This window comes from Puma concolor, chromosome C1 (genome assembly GCF_028749965.1).
Source record: "Puma concolor isolate L17-30 chromosome C1, mPumCon1.1.hap2, whole genome shotgun sequence".
Lineage (NCBI taxonomy): Eukaryota > Metazoa > Chordata > Mammalia > Carnivora > Felidae > Puma > Puma concolor.
In genome coordinates this window covers 36,826,573-36,845,157 of record NC_141674.1, presented here as the reverse complement: position 1 = coordinate 36,845,157, position 18,585 = coordinate 36,826,573, and the positions used below count along the sequence as shown (strand labels likewise).

Below are 18,585 nucleotides of genomic sequence, written 5' to 3'. Positions count from 1 at the left end.
AGCATCTGACTTCAGCTCAGGTCATGATGTCACAGTTTGTGAGTTTGAGTTCTACATTAGGTGAACTCGAGTGCCACTTTGGGTGAGCTCAAACCCTGCTTCTCTCTCTCTCCCTCTCCCTCTCTGCCCCTCATGGGATTCTCTTTCTCAAGGGAAAAAAAAAAAAAAAAAAAAAGGGTGCCTGGATGGCTCAGTTGGTTAAGCTTCCAACTTCAGCTCAGGTCATGATCTCATGGTTCAGGGGTTCAAACCCTTCATGGGACTCTGCGTGGACAGCTCAGAGCCTGGAGACTCCTTCAGAGTCCATGTCTCCCTCTCTTTGCCCCTCTGGCACTCTCTCTCTCAAAAATAAACAAAGAACAAAACAAAACAAAATACTATATCAAGTTCCTTCTTAAAAAATTGAAAACATAAGGAAAACATAAGGATAATGTGAAGGTGAAAGTTTCATGCAGCTTGGTCATCACAAAAAAAAAAAGGCAGAGAAACTGAAGCAATCCCTACCCCCAGGTCTGGCAGTGAAGGAGGTGAAATGAACCTGGCACACTGATTAGAACTGTATTAAAATTTTTAATTAAAAAAAACAAAAACAAAAACAGAATGATTATCCCACTGCCAATAATGACAGACTGCTTTGTTACAGACCACCTTCCTGCCAAGAACAAAGCTGAACAAATTCTAGGCAATTTCTGTTTGAATGGATCAGAAAGCTAACCAAAGCAGTGGAGACTTGAAAGGCCAAGTAGGTTAAAACTCAAATATATAACTAATTACATTATATATAAATGGACCAAATAATCCAATTAAAAGACCATACAATTGTCAGACTGGGCTTTTTTTTTTTTTTAAAGCCCATCTATATGCTGCTCATAAGAGATGAAGTAGCATGTATGATACGTGCTACAATGCAGCTGAAAGATTATACTAAGTAAAAGAAATCAACACAAAAGGTAACATATTGTAAAATTCCATTTATATGAACTGTCCAGAATAGACAAATTCATAGAGATAGAAAGAAGATTGGTGGTTGCCAGAGTTTGAGGTTAAGGAGAGATAGGGAATACTTGTTTAATGGGTATAGTTTCCTTTTGGCCAGGAATAAAAAGGGCAGGTTATCTCACATATGAGGATCTCTAAATGGCCAATAAACATATTAAAAGGTATTCAACTTTATTAAACATTAGGTAAACACAATAAGGTATCACTAAATACCCACTAGAATTACTAAAATTAAAAAAAAATTGGGGGGGAACCCCAAATCTTTAATTTTTCTCCTTGCCTGGTGCAAGGACTCGAGAGACACCTGAGCTTTACAAACAGGAGACAAACGTCAGCCACCAGGGCCCTCACCGGGTTCAATGCAGGCACGAGGCCCCTCCCCTCAGAGTGCATCACAGACTGGCTCCCATGTGGCCCTGAAGTTCGGCTCATCAGTGCCCTGACAAGTCCATGGTGAGGGCAGAGAGGGCAGAAAAAATTTTTCTTAAGATAAATATTAGTCATGGTATAGAGTAGAGGTGAGCTAACTACAGCCATGGGTCAGCCACATGTTTCTGTAAATAAAGTTTTATTAGAACACAACCATGCCCATTCATTTATACTTTATGGCTGCTTTCATACTACAGTATGAATTGAGTAGTTGTAACAGAGACAGGCCTGCAAACCTAAAATACTACCTATCCCTTTAAGAAAAAATTTACTGACCCCTCATGTAGAGACACTAGAATTCTCACACACTTCTGGCACACTTTGGAAAGAAAGCCAGAGTATCTACTAGAGCTGAATACATGCATAACACATGAACTAAACACATGCATACCCCAGAAATTCCACTCATAGGACAGAGAATGCATATGTACACAACAGAAATGCATACTATGCTCAGGTAAAGACATGTACAAAAATGTACAGAAATTCCACTCATAGGACAGAGAATGCACATGTACACAACAGAAATGCATACTATGCTCAGGTAAAGACATGTACAAAAATTATTCAAAAGAATAAAAAACTGGAAACTCAACTGTCCAACAGAACAGATAAAGCCTGGTATATTCATGAAAATGAAATACACAAACAAGAAAACAAACTACTGCACAACATGGACTGATCTCACAAACATAATGAACAAAAAGAAACTAGATGGCAAGGAATACTGTATTATTCCATTTACAAAAGTTCAAAAATAGGACAAACCAATCTTGAGTCAGAAGAGATTTCTGGGGGAAAAGGTGAGAATAATGATTAGAAGGGGGTGTCGCTGAGATGGTGGCAGTAATTGATCTGATAGTGGTTACACAAATGTGTTCACATGAAAATTCTATTGCTTAGCTGGTTCTTGCCTAAAGCCATCTTCCTGAGCAACAGCAAGTTAAGGTGGCACTAAGACATCCTCCCATAGATATTTAAGCGCAAGAACTGTCCACCTATGGTTTCCAGAGGCTGGGAGGTGAGGGGGGATGGGACATGGGGAGTTATTATTTAATGGGTAGAGTTTCAGTTCTGAAAGATGAAAAAAGTTCTGGAGATGGATGGTGATGATATTTGCACAATGTAAGTATATTTCAGGACACTGAATTGTACACTAAAAAGTAGTTTAGAACAAAACAAAACAGCCCAAGACAGTCTGTTCTGAGGCCAAAGCTCTTATGAGGCAGCTACAATGCAATGAGCAAAAATGCCTAGGGGTAGTGTTTCCACCCCCAGCTCATAGTGACACCATACTGTGCATAGCCCCTGCTACCTCTGTACTGGAAAAATGGCTACAGTGGTCCTTGCTGAGCTGTTCAGCAGAACCACGGTCTCCCAATGGCTTTGCTACTCCCTGACAAGAGAAGCCTTCCTACAAGAGTGACTAGTGACCCACATGTTATAACTAGCATTCTCTCCTTTCTCTCTTCAGCTAGAGTTATACTCCCAAGGCCAAGGCAAGGGTCCTCTCCAATGTAGCAGACAAGGCTGGAATCTTACCTAGAATGCCCGAATTAACAAAATGTACCAAGCTGAAATACTCAAGGAGATCATTCTGGATGGGGGTCCCAGAGATAAGCACCCGCCGGCTGGTGTTCAAGCTGTCCAGGGCCTGGTAAGTCTGATTCTCAGAGTTCTTAAGTCTGTGTCCCTGCAAGGAAATTAATTCTCACTTAGGCCTGGGCATGATAAGGCATCCCTAATGATAGCAAAGTCTTGTGTAGACAGGAAAAGAGGAAAGAGGAATCAAACATTACAGGCTCTGGGGCCTTAGGAACTGGGCAGGGCACAGCAAGAATGAGAACCTACCTGCTTGCTTACGGAGAAATGTCACGTTCAAGAGATAGACCTTCAGTTTCCAGACCACTAGTGTTACATCCATCCATAAAACAACAATTCCCTGGATTATTACCTCACCTCCTTTTCCCTGCCCTAACCTCCAGAGCCCTAGCAGCCTGCCTATCCTCTTCAGAGACATTCAGCCACATTAGCGACCCATGCTTTCAGGGAATCCTCCCTTCCCACTAGCCAAACCAACCCAGAACACCTCCTGAGCCAGATGCTTTCTGGATTGGTTTACAGGCCATGTCTGGGTTGTCAGAGCCCAAGTCCCTCTGGACTTGGCCCAGGCTCCTTCTTCCCGCTCCCTGCAGAATCCTAAGAGCCTCTCTTCCTCCCTTTGTATCTCTTCCCCAATTCGTCACCCATCCTTCATACACACCCTGTTACTTCTCTCTTTTAAGCCCTTTTCAAGGAAGTGGTAAAGGACCCTATCATCTTCCCTCTTTCCCCAAGAACCACAAGGGCAAGATCAAGCCTGCGCCTGTTCTATCCACAGTCTCCATTTCAGCCCCAAATGCAACCACCAATGAAAGAATGGACAAACAAGTCAGCATGCTCCCTCTGGCCAGCCTTGTATGATGAAATTAAACACAGACCCTCTACTGACCCTCCTGTGTCTAGGATCAAGTCCAAGCTCATTAGTTTAGCACTTCTCAGTAAGACCCCAGCTAACTTCTCTGACAAGTCTTCACAGCTCGTCTTAGTCCAGGAAGCCATAACTCCTCCTCACTCCTAATGTTGGAGTTCCTTAGGTCTCTTTGCCCATGCCACTCCTCTGCCCAGAATTCTCTCCCACAGGCAAATTCCTCAATGTCACCTCCGATGCAAAGCCCTCCTCACTGACCCCAAGCTGTTGGTGTCTCCCACTTCCATGCTCCTATGGCACTCTGTACATAATAGCTGTTTACTAAATCTTTTCCAAGTGCCAGGCACTGGACTAATAAGCAGCACTTCCTGTATATTCTCTTCTATAATCCAGATAACAATTAGATGAGTGGGAATTGTAATACCTATTTTAGAGAAAATGAAGTTCAGAAAGGTAAACACACCAAAATCCCACACTGGTAAAAAGTAGCAGAACTAGGGGGTGCCTGGGTGGCTCGGTCGGTTGAGTGTCTGACTTCAGCTCAGGTCATGATCTCGCGGTTCATAAGTTCGAGCCCCACGTCGGGCTCTGTGCTGGCAGCTCGGAGCCTGCAGCCTGCTTCGGATTCTGTGCCCCCTCCCTCTCTGCCCCACCCCTGCTTGTGCTCTCTGTCTTTCAAAAATGAATAAACATAAAACAATTTTTTTAAGGAAGTAGCAGAACTAGGATTTGAACTCAGGTCTGTGTGATTCCAAAATCTGGGCACTGTACTACTCTGCCTCTCGTCTACTGCTACACAGAGTACTAATCATACTCTACTGTATGTACTCAATCTCCTCACCTAGACAGGAACTTCTTCAAACAGAGACCATGTCAGATTTGCCTTTATATAAATTGGTGTACATGACAGAGTCCCCCACAGAGAACTGCTCAGTAAGTGTTTGTTAAAAGAAAGAATAACCAATGTTGCTATTAAAGAAGAATTAGACATAGAATTTTAATCTTTAAAAATGGCTGGATGTTGTATACCTAAGACTAATACAATGTCATGTCAATTACATTTCAATTAAAATAATTTTTAAGACATCCAAAACAAACAAAAAAATAAAAAATGATTAGAGGCTCCAAGCACTAGTCCTGAAAACAGAAGGCTGAGACTTTGGAGTCAAAGAGGGAAATAAAACTTGAAGCTTGTGAGGAAATTCCCCAAAAGACCCCAGGGAAGGGCACCTGGGTGGCTCAGTCAGTTAAACGTTCAACTTTGGCTTATGTCATGATCTTGCAGTTCTTGGGTTCAAGCCCCACGTAGGGCTCTGTGCTGACAGCTCAGAGCCTGGAGCCTGCGTTGGATTCTTGTCTCCCTCTCTCTGCCCTTCTCCTGCTTGTGCTCTGTCTCTCTCTCTCTCTCAAAAATAAACATTAAAAAAAATTTTTTTTTAACAAACAGAAAAACCCAAAAAATACCCTAGGGAAATAGGGGTCAACAATTGGGTCCCTCTAAACTGAAGCTCCCTGAGGGCAGGTATCAATGGGATTCCCAGGGCCTGATGCATGACAGGCACTTAATAAATAATCCAACAAATGAACTGGGCTGACACACTATCCCTGTGGGTCTCTGTGGAAGTGTAAGCCAATACCAGCTCCCTATGGGAACACCCCAGCTCCAGACCCAGCTCCTCCCACCATCACCCACAGATTTAAAACCCAAACTCTCTGGGTTGCCTGGCTGGCTCAGTCGGAAGAGTATGCTACTCTTGATCTCAGAGTCCTCAGTTTGAGCCCCCATGTTAGAGATTGCTTAAAAATAAAATTTTAAAAAAATAATAAAAATAAGACCCAAACTCTGGCATCTCAGCAAATCAAATATTTGGCCAGATGAAAAGCTGTCAGAGTTCTTATTAATAAGCTGCTGCTGAATTTCTGTTCTGGAAGAGTTCTCCGTTTATCCTTTTTAAAGACAAAAGGGCCAGTCTTTCCATACCTAAGCCAAGCTTCCTATACCACGTTTTGGATTATATCCAAGGCACTAAGGGATAAGAGCCCGGTCTTAAAACCCCAGGCCTGAATTCAAGTCCCAGCTCACTAGGTCCTCACAGGGGAAACCCTAGGCAAGTCACTGCACTCCTAACCTCCAAAACGGAGATGACAATGATGTCAATCCCTCACCTATTCATACACTTTCCAAAATGCTTCCATAGATCTCTCTTGATCAGGATCGTGTCCCTTTCAGGTATACCCTGTGCCATCCACTGTACAGAAGTCACTGAGTCTCTGAGCAGTCTCTTCTGCATTGTGCTTACAAGTGGCAACACCAAGGCTGACCCCATGTCTTCTGACTTGCCCTAGTAACCTGAGTAACCTAGCTCAGGTTACTATGAGGGATCAAAGATTTTGTACACAGAGTTATTACGCAGCACTTCTGTGTTCCAGAAAGACCCATCAGCTAGAAGGAAGTTGTGGGTATGAACAGGACAAACTCCTCCTAGAGTAGGCAGTCTTCCAGGACTGGCTTCCTCAGGTCTCTGACAATTGACAAACTGCTGACAAATAAAAGGTAGATGAGTAAAAAGGCAGGCCAGGATGCTAAGTGTGACAAGCAGCAGCCTGGTCCCTTCTGCCCTGCAGAGTCAGCTCAGAAAACAAGAGAGAATGAGAAAGAAAAGAAACACTGCAGAGCAGAATAAAATCCAGATGGGCTAGGACCCTGAGCTTCATAGGGTTTATCACACATATACCCTACCTCAACCTCCTATATCCTTTATTCTTACAAGAACAGCCCATCAAGGTATCAGCAGTTGGCACACTTGCCCAACAATGACTAACTCTTTATTAAGGACAAAAGCCTAATTGGGAAAGAGCTTATAAGTAGCAAGCATGGCATCCCAAAAGTAAGCCTTTCTTCTCTGTCCTGTCCCAAAAGTCCCTCGGATACTGAGCTAATAACCTACAATTCCCAGAGCACAGTCAAGCTTCCCAATCAGTTGACAAATGGGGGCCAAGTCTTTCAGCCACATCTCCACTAAAGACCCAGGGGTGTGCAAGGTGGCCTTAATTCTTCCCAAGAGGTACAAATAATGGTAGCAGCCTCAGGGTAGCCAAGCACCCTGAAAACCTGGAAAATTCATTTTTTAAGTTTATTTATTTTGAGAGAGACCTTGAAAGCGCGAGCAGGGGGGAGGGGCAGAGAGAGGGAGAGAGAGAATCTTAAGCAGGCTCTGCACTATCAGCGCAGAGCCCAACGCGGGGCTCAAACCCACAAACCATGAGATCATGACCTGAGCAGAAACCAAGAGTTGGACTCTTAACTGAATGAGCTACCCAGGTGCCCCTGGAAAATTGTTTATACTGGGAAGCTCCCACCACCCTCATTCCTTTCTAAGTAGTAGCATCATTACCACCATTCATGCATAGTGGTGGAAAAGGCTAGTAAGTAACTACTGCCACATTTCCCTCTGTCCCAGCGAGTCAATACGGACTGGTGTAAGGTGTATGGACTATCCACACTGGACTTTCCTACCTCTGTGCTTCTGTTCATATGCATTCCCCCAGCCTAGAATAAAAAAACAGAGTTCTATGACCTTTACCAAAGTCTTAGGACATACCAGGCACTTGGTAAGAGCTTTCCCTCATTCACCTCATTTAACCCTCACAATAACCCATGAAACAAATATTGTAAGCCCATTTTACTGACGTGAAAATAGAGGCTCGGGTGGTTAAGTAACTTGTGCGACGTCATTTTACTGGTAAGTAGAAGAGCTAGAATTTGAAAACAAGTCTGACTCTTGGGGTGCCTGGATGGCTCAGCCGGTTAAGTGTCTGACTTTGGCTCAGGTCATGATCTCACAGCTTGTGGGCTGGAGCCCCACATCAGGCTCTGTGCTGACACCTCAGAGTCTGGAGCCCACTTCAGATTCTGTGTCTCCCTCTCTCTCTCTGCCCCTCCCCCACTCACACTCCATGTCTCTCTCTCTCAAAAATAAATATTAAAAAACAAACAAACAAACAAAACTAGTCTGACTCCAGAACCTGTTCCCTTAAACACTATACAGTCTGTCTCCACCTATCCAAATCCCTCTCATCCTTCAAAGTCCTTCTTCAGTCTAAGAATACTGACTGGAAGCAATCAAACAGCCCACAGTACCTCACCCTCCTCAAGTTCCAAGCACTGCTTAATCCCTTTTGGCAGGCTGATATCAAAGGCTCTCCCTCTCACTTGCATCCTCTAAGGCAACAAGCTCTGTCCTTAATATTCCCTGGTGACTGGCACAGCCTTTGGATGGCAGTTATTAGGAGATTTCAACACTTCCTCCTACCACCCAGACTGCTGAGAGGCAAGTACCTCATCACAGATGACCAGTCCAACACTCCCTTTCTGGAGGATTCCAACGTGAAGGCGGAATGTCTCATAGGAAATGATAAGGATGGGAGAAGGCACTCGGGCTCCACGCTGGTTCATGAATCCTTCTACAACAGAAAACAGGTCAAGGGAACAAATCTTAGAATACCTTTTCACGGTTCTTTAATTTAGCCTGAAACTATTATTTTCCATGGAATTCTCTTCCACCCCCTCAGTGCCCTCAACCTACTGGCCATCAGTGAGCATACATACAAGAAGCGAGCAAGCTCTATGGAAGAGTTAAGGCTCCATACCCAGTTTTTGGTCTATCTCGTCCTTAGAGCCTCCATCAATGGCCAGAGGTTGGATCCTCCCTGCAAGCCATTTCCCAACTTCATTGTACCAGTTCTTCACTAGGCTGGAAGGTGACACCACCACTGCCTTGTCAATTTCCGGTTTGCACTCTGGACTCTGGCGCAAAAGCGTCCACATCAACGTGATGCACTGCAGCGTCTTGCCCAGACCCATCTCATCAGCCATGATACAGCCGTGGCTGCCAGGGATGCGCCGACTGGTGACACACTCCCACAGGAACTTTACTCCCTGGGGAATAACAGCATTCAGGCCACTTTGATCCACACTGCTGCAGCCCCAGGGATGACAGCCTCCCATCTCATACCTCTTTACCCCAGCTCCCCTTACCTCTCTCTGATGGGGCCGTAAGACCTTACTGAGAATGGGATCAACAACCACATGGACAGGGAGTTTTTCCCTGAGAAAACACAGCAAAGAAAATACAGTGCTCAGACATGTGCAAGGCCACACCCTCAGGAAGTTGTGTCCTGCTGATCTAGAGGCCAGAGGCAGCTGCCTAAGAGAAGACCTTCTTAGCCTGATAATCAAACCATAGCAAAATTTTGCTCCAGGAGTTAGAAGGTGAGGAGAGGGCTCCCTGTGTCACCAATCCCTCCTGCTCCCTTGAGCAAGGTTGGCAGGAAGGGTGAGGAACCCCCACCAACTGGACATGCCCACAAGCTCTTCCCCACACACTCTCCTTCCCCACCTACCCACTCTCTGGATGATGCAGTGGTCATGACAGCACTCTGAAAGCATGCCAATCCCAAGGGGGAAAAAAAAAGTCACACCAAAATTCCCTCTGCCCTCCCAGGTATGTGCACTTAACAGAAAACCAAACCTGTTCAAGAAATACCAATGCACATACTTGTCAAGCTTCAGCTGGTCGTGGGCACTCAGAGGGGGAGGCTCATACAGAACCAAGGCACCTTCTTCCAAGGGGTCATGGAGGGCCCGGCGGACCCCGGCCCTTTTGAGGCCCAATGCACGAGAGCCCAGAGGACCTAGAAACCAACAATCTGTCACCTGGGGCTCTATATTGAGATCAGCACGCCCAGCTTAAATACTTATCTTTCATATGACCTTTAAGCTTGCATACGACCTTCTCTCTCCCAGAACCTCTCCAAACCCAGCGGGGCACCTCTACCTGACCATTATCCCAACCTGCTTCAGATCAGTTTTTCCCCATTTTGTTTCTTCCATTTAACTACAAACTTCTGGAGGGTTGGGTCTTGTTCATCTCAAGTCAATCCTAGAAAGGTGTGGAACCCAAAGGGCCTTTCAAGATGGAGGGCTCTTGAAAGTTGGCCTCCTCCCTCTCCAGTCCCAGTTTTAGCACAATAATATGCTCTACAAAGGTCAGGGAAAACGCTGTAGAACGCAGGTCTCAGACACAGCCAACCTCAGACACAAGATGCTACTGAAATTACTCAGACTGAATGAAGCCTGGGCCCGTCAACCACCTGGGCCCACCAGGAGATTCCTGAGCACTGGCACATCCCCACCAAGGAGATGAGGGGCAGTCAGGTGTGGCAGCCCTTGCTCAAACTATCAAATACAGCCTTCATGCAAGCCTCTGGAGCCATTCCATACACAGACACCACTGGGCTGGCATCTTCAATTCCAAAGTAAGCATGTATTACAGAAGCAGAGGTTTTCCTCTATTCATTTCATCATACATTTGCACATGATTGATTCAAAAGATAGAAAAGTCTCTATTTTTACCTTGATAATTTGGAATGGGAATTTTAAAAGGCTTTGACAAAATGCTTCGAATAAAGGCTTCCTAAAAAGAAAAAGAAACAGGGATTCAGGACTGATTGGAGAGGTTTGGGGATAATATTTCTACAAATGCAGTCTAAAATTTAAAGATAATAAATACATTCAGAGTATTATATTTTGATTACATCTCACTCAGATGCATTTAGAACATAAGGAGGGGCATATGGGTGGCTCAGTTAGTTAAGCGTCTGACTTTTTTAATGGTTATTTATTTTGAGAGACAGTGCACATGGGGAAAGGGCAGAGAGAGAGACACAGAATCCAAAGCAGGCTCCAGGCTCTGAGTTGTCAGCAGAGAGCCTGATGCGGGCTCGAACTCAAGGACCAGGAGATCATGACCTAAGCTGAAGTCTGAAGCTTAACCAACCGAGCCACCTAGGCACCTGAGCACCTAAGCGTCCGACTCCGGATTTCGGCTCAGGTCATGATCTCATGGTCCATAAGACTGAGCTCCCCCACCCCACCCTACCCCTGGTCAGCACAGGGCCTGCTTGGGATTTTCTGTCTGTCTCTACCCAGATTACATGCATGTGCTCTCTCTCAAAATAAATAAAAACTTAAAAGAAAAAAAACATAAGGACATGTGTTCCTTATTAGGTTATTAGGTTTTATACAACAGCTTTCATCTTTGAGGCTTTACATAAGATTCCACAAATACTCAGGGAGAGGAGAGTGCCACTGGCAAGTAACCAACCTCAATCAACCACAAGGCTTAGACCCATTCGTTCATGAAAGGCCATGTCAGTGAGGACAATTAAATATTCCCTAGGGTGCAGCACCTTAAGAAGAAAACACCAGAGGGGTGCCTGGGTGGCTCAGTTGGTTAAGCATCCAACTCTTGGTTTAGGCTGAGGTGGTGATCTCACAGTTCATGAGTTCAAGACCCACGTCAGGCTGGGGCAGGAGAGAAGATAGGGAGAGAAGGTAGGGGAGTCCACAGCACCAGCCCCTGAGCCAACTCTGACAACTCCCATTAAAGTTCTGGGGTGGGTGGCTGGGGGGTGTGTGTGTGTGGGTGTGTGTGTGTGTGTGTGTGTGTGTGTGTGTGTGTGTAATGTCCCTGAGCCCTCTGGGGAATTACAATGGCCTGTGAACCTCAACAAAACAAGAGCTAAAACCCAAGATAGCAAAGAGAAAAAACGGAACCCCTCACGGTAGTTTTAATGGGTAATACATTAGTGGAAAAAGAAATAATGAAAAATACACCCCTCAAACAAAAAGGTTTAATAGGGAAAAAAGCACACCTGTCTTGCCCTGAAATTTTTTACCTTTTTATTCTGACCCACTGCTATACTGATCATAAATTTCTAGAAACTCAGTGTACTTTAAATAGGAAAAATGTAATGAACACATTTGACAATCTACTGGAAGACAGAAAAAGAATGTGGAGAACTGAACTTCATCACATTAAATAACATGACAAGGGAAGGCTGGAGGAAGGCCCAAATTCTCTGTTAATTGCTATTTCTTTGCAGCTGAATAAAATCTTTTATTGACTATAATAAGCATATTGACTATGCTTATTATAATTATGAATAGCAATGATAATGAGAAACGTATATGAACAACGCTATCAAAAAGCTACTCTTCAAAGGAGAGGAAAAGAAAGGAGATGGACTCTAATTTCCTTTCTAATTTAGCTTCAATTCTAAAACAATTTTTTCAAAGATTTTTAAAAAATTATTTACTTTTTTTTACATTTATTTTTGAGAGCCAGAGCGCAAGCAGGGGAGGGGCAGAGAGAGAAGGAGAGACACAGAATCCAAAGCAGGCTCTAGGCTCTGAGCTGTCAGCACAGAGCCTAACATAGGGCTTGAACCCACAAACTGCGAGATCATGACCTGAGTCAAAGTTGGATGCTTAACCAACTGAGCCACCCAGACTCCCCTAAGATTTTTTTTAAGTCCCACATCGGGTGAGCTCAAGCCCCGCTTCGGGTGAGCATGAGCCCCACTTTGGGTGAGCACAAGCCCTGTTTCTCTCCCTCTCTCTGCCCCTTGTGGGATTCTCTCTTTCTGCCCCTCACTCACTTGCACCTCCCCCTAAAAATGAAATGAAATGAAATGAAATGAAATGAAATGAAATGAAATGAAATGAAATGAAATAAAATAGATTTTTTAAAAGTAATCTCTACACTCAATGTCCCAATGTGAGGCATGAAACTACAACCCCAATATTAAGATTCTCACACTCCACTGACTGAGCCAGCCAGGCACCCCCAAAAAACTGAAATCTTCTTTTCAATATGTTCAATACAGAAGGCTAGATTTGAGGCTCAGGGTAGCCAAAAACTTATGCACAGATTTAAAAAGCAAGACTTTCAATAAAACCCAGTAACCATAGGGTCCGCAGGGAGAACTGCAAGTTTGTACAATTAGCATGAGCATCCCCGGCCAAAAACAGGAGGGCACAGCCTGTAAGACTTGCAATGGCCTGCTTCAGAAAATCTGGTCTGGTAAGACTGACAGAGGCAGGGGAGAGAGCATGCTCTCACTTTATTTAGTTACTGAAAATTCATACCATCCCTTCCTTCTGATAGAAGAGGAAGAGTATCCCTCCTTCCCACCAAGGTCAAAGCTTCCCTCTTCCAGAGAGATTCACTCAATCAGTTCTGCTAGATCTTTCCTGTATCTCAGCCTCTCCCTCTCTACTAGCACTTTCCCACCAGCATTCAAAACATGCTTAACTATCTTAAAAACAAAAATTCCTTTGACCTCTTATCTCCTCCCTTTCAAACTGCTACAAATTGTCTGCTTCCCTTTTCTAATCTTCCACTCCTGGTATCTTCTGCCATTTCTACTCCTCTGAAATGACTGGCCAAGATCACCAATGGCCTACATAACCTTAATTCCAGTGGACATGTCCCTATCCTTATGTTGGTAGAAGATAAAGCTGGCCACTCCTTCTTCTAAAATATTCTCTGCCTTTGAATTCCATGACACCACTCTCCTACTATTCTGACCTCTAGGTCAGGACCTAGAACTTCATGCTCAGCCCCCTAATGAGCTCTTCTTTCTCTGCTTAACCCCCTTAAAAGTCAGTGTTTCTCAGGGCTCAGGGATTGTCTCTCAGCTCCTGAATGCACACTCACTGTGACACTCCAATACACTTTGGAGGTGTCAAATATCATCTCTATGCTAAGGATCCCAAATCTATTCCCAGTCCCCAGCTTCCTCTTAGGCTCCACACCTACCTATACTTGCAACTATCCCCAAACCTAGATATCCTATCAGACTTCAAAACACATCACATCTAAGTGCTCATCCCCAGGGCTGCACTGTAAGATTTTTCTGGGCCTGAGGCACTTTTGCCTTTAGAACACACCTAGAACACCTCCCACTCTCTTCACCTGGCTGACTCCTCATATCCTTGAGGACTCAACCTAATCGTCCTACCCCTCAGATTCAAGTCTTCACCAACCTCCAGGTGGTTAGACCCCTGTTGTATACTCCCACTACACCTGCACTTATGTCATATGCTTACATAGGACAACTTGAATGAATCCTGAATGAAGAGTCCCATAGGAAGGGAAGGAAAAATAACATTAAAACAGACAGGGAGGCAAACCATAAGAGACTCTTAAATATAGAGAACTGAGGGTTGCTGGCTGGGTGCTGGGTGGGGGGATGGACTAAATGGGTGATGGGCATTAAAGAGGGCACTTTTTGGGACGAGCACTGGGTGTTGCATGTAAGTGATGAATCACTAAATTCTACTCCTGAAACCAATACTATACGTTAACTAACTTGAATCTAAATTAAAAAAAAATATTTTAAAATTTTTAAAAATTAAAAGAAAAAAAAGTCCCAGAGAACTACATACCATTTTTAACGGCTCAGTAAACCATTAAACAATGTATTATTTAGTGAATTATATACACATAACTATCACAAAAGCAAGGGATGATGAAGATAATTCAGGATAGTGGTTACCTCTCAGGATGGGAAAAGGGATTATGACTTTAATGTTTGAGTGCAGGATGGTGGGTTCACAGGTGTTTTTTATCTCACACGTTATATGCATATTCCTTTGTATTTACCAAGTATTACATAAAAATGTTTTAAAATGTTTGCTGAACACACAAATAACTAATGTCCACTATATATTCCCATTTTTCCTCCAAAACATCCCTGTAAAGGAAAAACACACTCCTGTATGTCTCCCCCATTCTACCGCAGTACTTCACTTGACACCAGATGTGTTTTCTATATACAAGAAATTATTCAGCACCACCTGGGTGTCCTATAATTTAACTCATTTGTGACACTACCTACCTGGAGATAGCATCAGATCCCACACGTTAGGGGCTCAGTCTCACAAGCCTGCCTCTCCCCACCACTTTAGACACCAATCCGAAATCCAGGTTGCTCCCTGTGCTTCTGACCAACAAGCTCTAGATCAGAGGGTCCCAACCCCCTCCTGGGGTTTAATTAATTTTCTAGAGTGGCTCACAGAACTCAGGAACTAAGTTTACCCATTAGATTACCAGTTTATCACAAAGGCTATTAAAGGACATGAACAGGGGCGCCTGGGTGGCTCAGTTGGTTAAGCATCCAAGTTCCGCTCAGGTCATGGTCTCATGGTTCAGTTCGTGAGTTTGAGCCCCGAGACGAGCTCTATGCTGACAGCTCAGAGCCCGGAGCCTGCTTTGGATTCTGTGTCTCCCTCTCTCTCTCTGCCCCTCCACGGCTCGCGTGAGCACACTCTCTCAAAAATAAGCAAACATTAAAAAAAAATTTTTTTAATAAAATAAAGGATATGAACAGCCAGAAGAGATACATAGAGCAAGGTCTGGAAGGGTCCTGCGCACAGGAGCTTCTGTCCCTCTGGAGTTTGGGATGTGCCACTTCCTGGCACATGGATGAGCTCCTGTTCACCTATTCATAAGCTCTCCAAACCATGACCGTTTGGGGTTTTATGGAGGCTTCATTACATAGGCATGATTGATTAAACATTGGCCACTGGTGGGTTGGTTCCCCTAGCAAGCAGCCATCAAGGTTAGGCACTTTACAAATGAAATCTCATTAACATAAACTCAGGTGTACCTGAAAGGGTTTTTTATGAATAATAAAAGACAACTTTATTACTTATTCACTTAAGAAATTCCAAACATTTTTGGAGGTCCAGGCCGGAGCTCAATACAACAGTCCTCAGAAAGTTTGGTGGAAAAAGCTTTGGTGAAACTAAGCAGCTCTGACTACTCTGCAATTGTAATTTGGGACACATTATTTAATCCCTCTGAGACTCAGTTTCCTCATCTTAAAAAATTAGTTACATGAGATAATGTCCAGAACCTGTCATAGTAAAGATTACATTTGATTTTACTATAAGAAACACGTGAAACCTGTAAGTTAGGCTGAGTGAGAGACTGAGCTGGCATGGGGATCGTGGTTCCAATACCCTGCCATGGCTTTCCCTTTTCTCAGGAATCTGAGCCACCTGAGATCTGGTGCCCAAATAGCTCTAAACAAGGGGAGATTCCAAGTCAGGAACATATCTCAGAAGGCAAGAGGCCAGGACTCTTCCAGGCCCTCGAGGCTGTGGGTGGACCCACAGTAGAAGCCTCCCTAGACAAAGCAAGAAAGGCGCCTCCACAGGGCACACACATTTACCAGCAGGTAGCAATTCTGACTTACATGTTGACGACTGTCCAGACTGGGTGGTCGATTCGTTAGTTGAGTCAAAGGTTTCCGAAAAGGCGACAGGAAATACTCTTTGCTCTGGGTCCCACTGTTGGATTTCTGTTTCTTGGGAGTCTAGAAGAGTATTGGGAAAGGTGAAATCTGGAAGACCACAGAGTTTACCAAAATGACAACTACATTTAACACACTTATTAAATGCCAGGCATTGTGCTAAACTCTTTACATGTATATTATCGTGTATCATCTTCACAGTAATCCTATGATAAATATTTATTATACTCATTTAGCAGGTGAGAAAACCTTAGGTTAATGAGGTTACAGAACTTGTCCAATCTGAAGAAGGGTACTGGATGAAGTGAATGAAGTGAGCCAGTCAGCCCACACCAAGGCAGTGAGGACACTAGCACTGAAAGCATTTTTTTTTTTTAATTTTTTTTCAACATTTATTTATTTTTGGGACAGAGAGAGACAGAGCATGAACGGGGGAGGGGCAGAGAGAGAGAGGGAGACACAGAATCGGAAACAGGCTCCAGGCTCTGAGCCATCAGCCCAGAGCCCGACGCGGGGCTCGAACTCGCGGACCGCGAGATCGTGACCTGGCTGAAGTCGGACGCTTAACCGACTGCGCCACCCAGGCGCCCCTGAAAGCATTTTTTAGTAGCAACCAGCCGCAAACAGCAACATTTATGACCCAGCTGCACGAAGTGCCGCCCCAAATTCAAATCTGAGACCCATGTGAGTAACAAGGGGCAGCCTTGTCCCTCACAGGTAGAGGAGCCTCCTGCACACCAGCAATGGTGCAACTACAGAGCAAGACCCCATGGAACTATCAGGCAAGCCTGTAGCAGCTTGCCAAAAGTACTTGAACTTTCAATGATCCTACGAGACACACCTGAAACAAACATGGGGTCTCTTTCCCTCTCACATATAGCCCCTGCCCAAAATTGTCTTCTAGACCTTCCTTAGCTAATCCCTTCCTCCAAAGTTCCAGTGGCCAAGTACTTCTTTAACTCCTCTCTATCTCTGAAGTACATGCTACATTATCCTGTTGATTTTTATTTATATAGGTCCTGCCCACAGCCAACCCCAGAAAGCCTCAAAAGCAGGCAACAGAGCACAGGACCCAGACCAAAATCAAACTGTACTTGAGTATTAGGAGGGACTAGAAGGGCACCACTCCTCTAATCTAAGCCCAAGTGAGCTCAGGACCCTAAGGCAGGCCCTATAGTATTCTACTATTCTGTGATATTGGGCAGGGGACAAAGAGGAAAAAAAGCAGGCAGCTAGTTGCTATTGGGGAGCCATTTTTTCCCCCAAGGAAGCCAAAAGGCCCAACCCAAGCCCAACTCTTTGGCTTTGAAATATCCTTTTCTATCAGAAAAATTGAGGCTATATTCGATTTTAGTAAGCACCTTGAGAACAAAGATTTTATCTTGTTCAATGCCTGATGATGCAAAGTAAGCACTCATTAAAAGTTTACTGAAAAGGTTTCTGGAGGTGACCAGCTTCATTCCGTGTAACCCCAGAAACCAAGTCCAGGATTCCTTTCTGTCCAAAGAGTCCTGCATCCCACCTGTCCTATACCCCTGTGGGGTAGAGTACTCACCACTGTCCTAGGCTGCCAATCTTCCTCATCACCAGGTCTGCCTTCCGGTTTTCTCTTGGCCAGCTGGCTAGGAGCTAAGCTCTTCCTCTGTAAGGGGAAAATGCAAACTGAGCATCTCCAGAGATCCTGCAGCCTGAGTCCACTAGACCCAGACACAAGGCTCCCCACAGTCTCCCTTATGCCCATACTTACCATCCTGGGCTCAGGATCATAAAATGTCAAGTACCCATCAGCCAAAGATCAAAGGCACCCAACAGCTGGGAATGCAGAAGCAGGGCGGATTAAAGCGGGCTGCTGTATTATTGAAAGCATGAGCTAATTAAAGAGGGCGTGTGGATGGAGGGAATCCAGCCAGGGGCTGGAGTTTGAGCCCAAACTGTGAGAGTGTCGGTCGCCAGTTAGCCAAGGCGGGAGAGCAGACCAAAGAGGAAGTATCCAAGGAAAGGTGAGTAAAAGTCTGGGATAGAGGGAGGAGGCAGATGGAGTGCCGGATTCGGCAGAGCTGGGATAATGGTCCAAGTGGACGTGATGGCAGGCAGTAGTTGAGGGGGAAAAGTAATCACAGGCCAGGGGAAAGGGGCTGGGGTGAAAAGCTGAGGCCTGGGGAGGGCTAGGCGCTCGACTGCGGAGGGGTTTTTCCCAGGTCTGGAGCGCGGAAGCCAGGCCAGGACTAGGGGAGGTCGAGCAGGGGTCCAGGCAGAACAGGTAAAACACCCAGGCTTGGGAGGGGAATCCCAGGAAGAGCTGGAAAGAGCCGCAGAAGTAAATCCGGGCCCAGGGAGCCCAGCTTAACCTTCCTCTCCGCAAAGCGCGCGTTAACAGCCGCCGGGACTCTCCGGACGCGCCAGGCCCAGTGAATCGAACCTCCCGCGGTGCTGCCGCCGCATCACCCATTGGCTGCGTTCGAGGAGTTCGGCGCTCGCGGCCCCAGGAAGGGGGTGGGCCTAGTGCCGATGGGCCGAGACTC

At 45.0% G+C, this 18,585-nt stretch overlaps 1 protein-coding gene across 2 annotated transcripts in view; it reads right to left on the bottom strand.

Moving 5' to 3' along the window:
- Positions 1-18,585, bottom strand: part of RAD54L (RAD54 like) — a 25,756-nt gene extending 7,171 nt beyond the window's left edge. Inside the window, exons 1-9 of one of the 2 annotated variants that reach the window (XM_086716839.1) lie at positions 17,811-18,585; positions 17,619-17,705; positions 16,007-16,126; positions 10,314-10,374; positions 9,457-9,592; positions 8,937-9,006; positions 8,549-8,837; positions 8,238-8,362; positions 2,971-3,121 (exon numbers count right to left, since the gene is read on the bottom strand). In XM_086716839.1, the coding sequence (XP_086572965.1) occupies positions 2,971-3,121; positions 8,238-8,362; positions 8,549-8,837; positions 8,937-9,006; positions 9,457-9,592; positions 10,314-10,374; positions 16,007-16,126; positions 17,619-17,705; positions 17,811-17,813 (1,042 nt within the window). In that variant the 5' untranslated portion in view covers positions 17,814-18,585. The remainder of the gene's footprint in view (positions 1-2,970; positions 3,122-8,237; positions 8,363-8,548; positions 8,838-8,936; positions 9,007-9,456; positions 9,593-10,313; positions 10,375-16,006; positions 16,127-17,618; positions 17,706-17,810) is intronic. The other variant, XM_086716840.1, reaches the window with a different exon arrangement.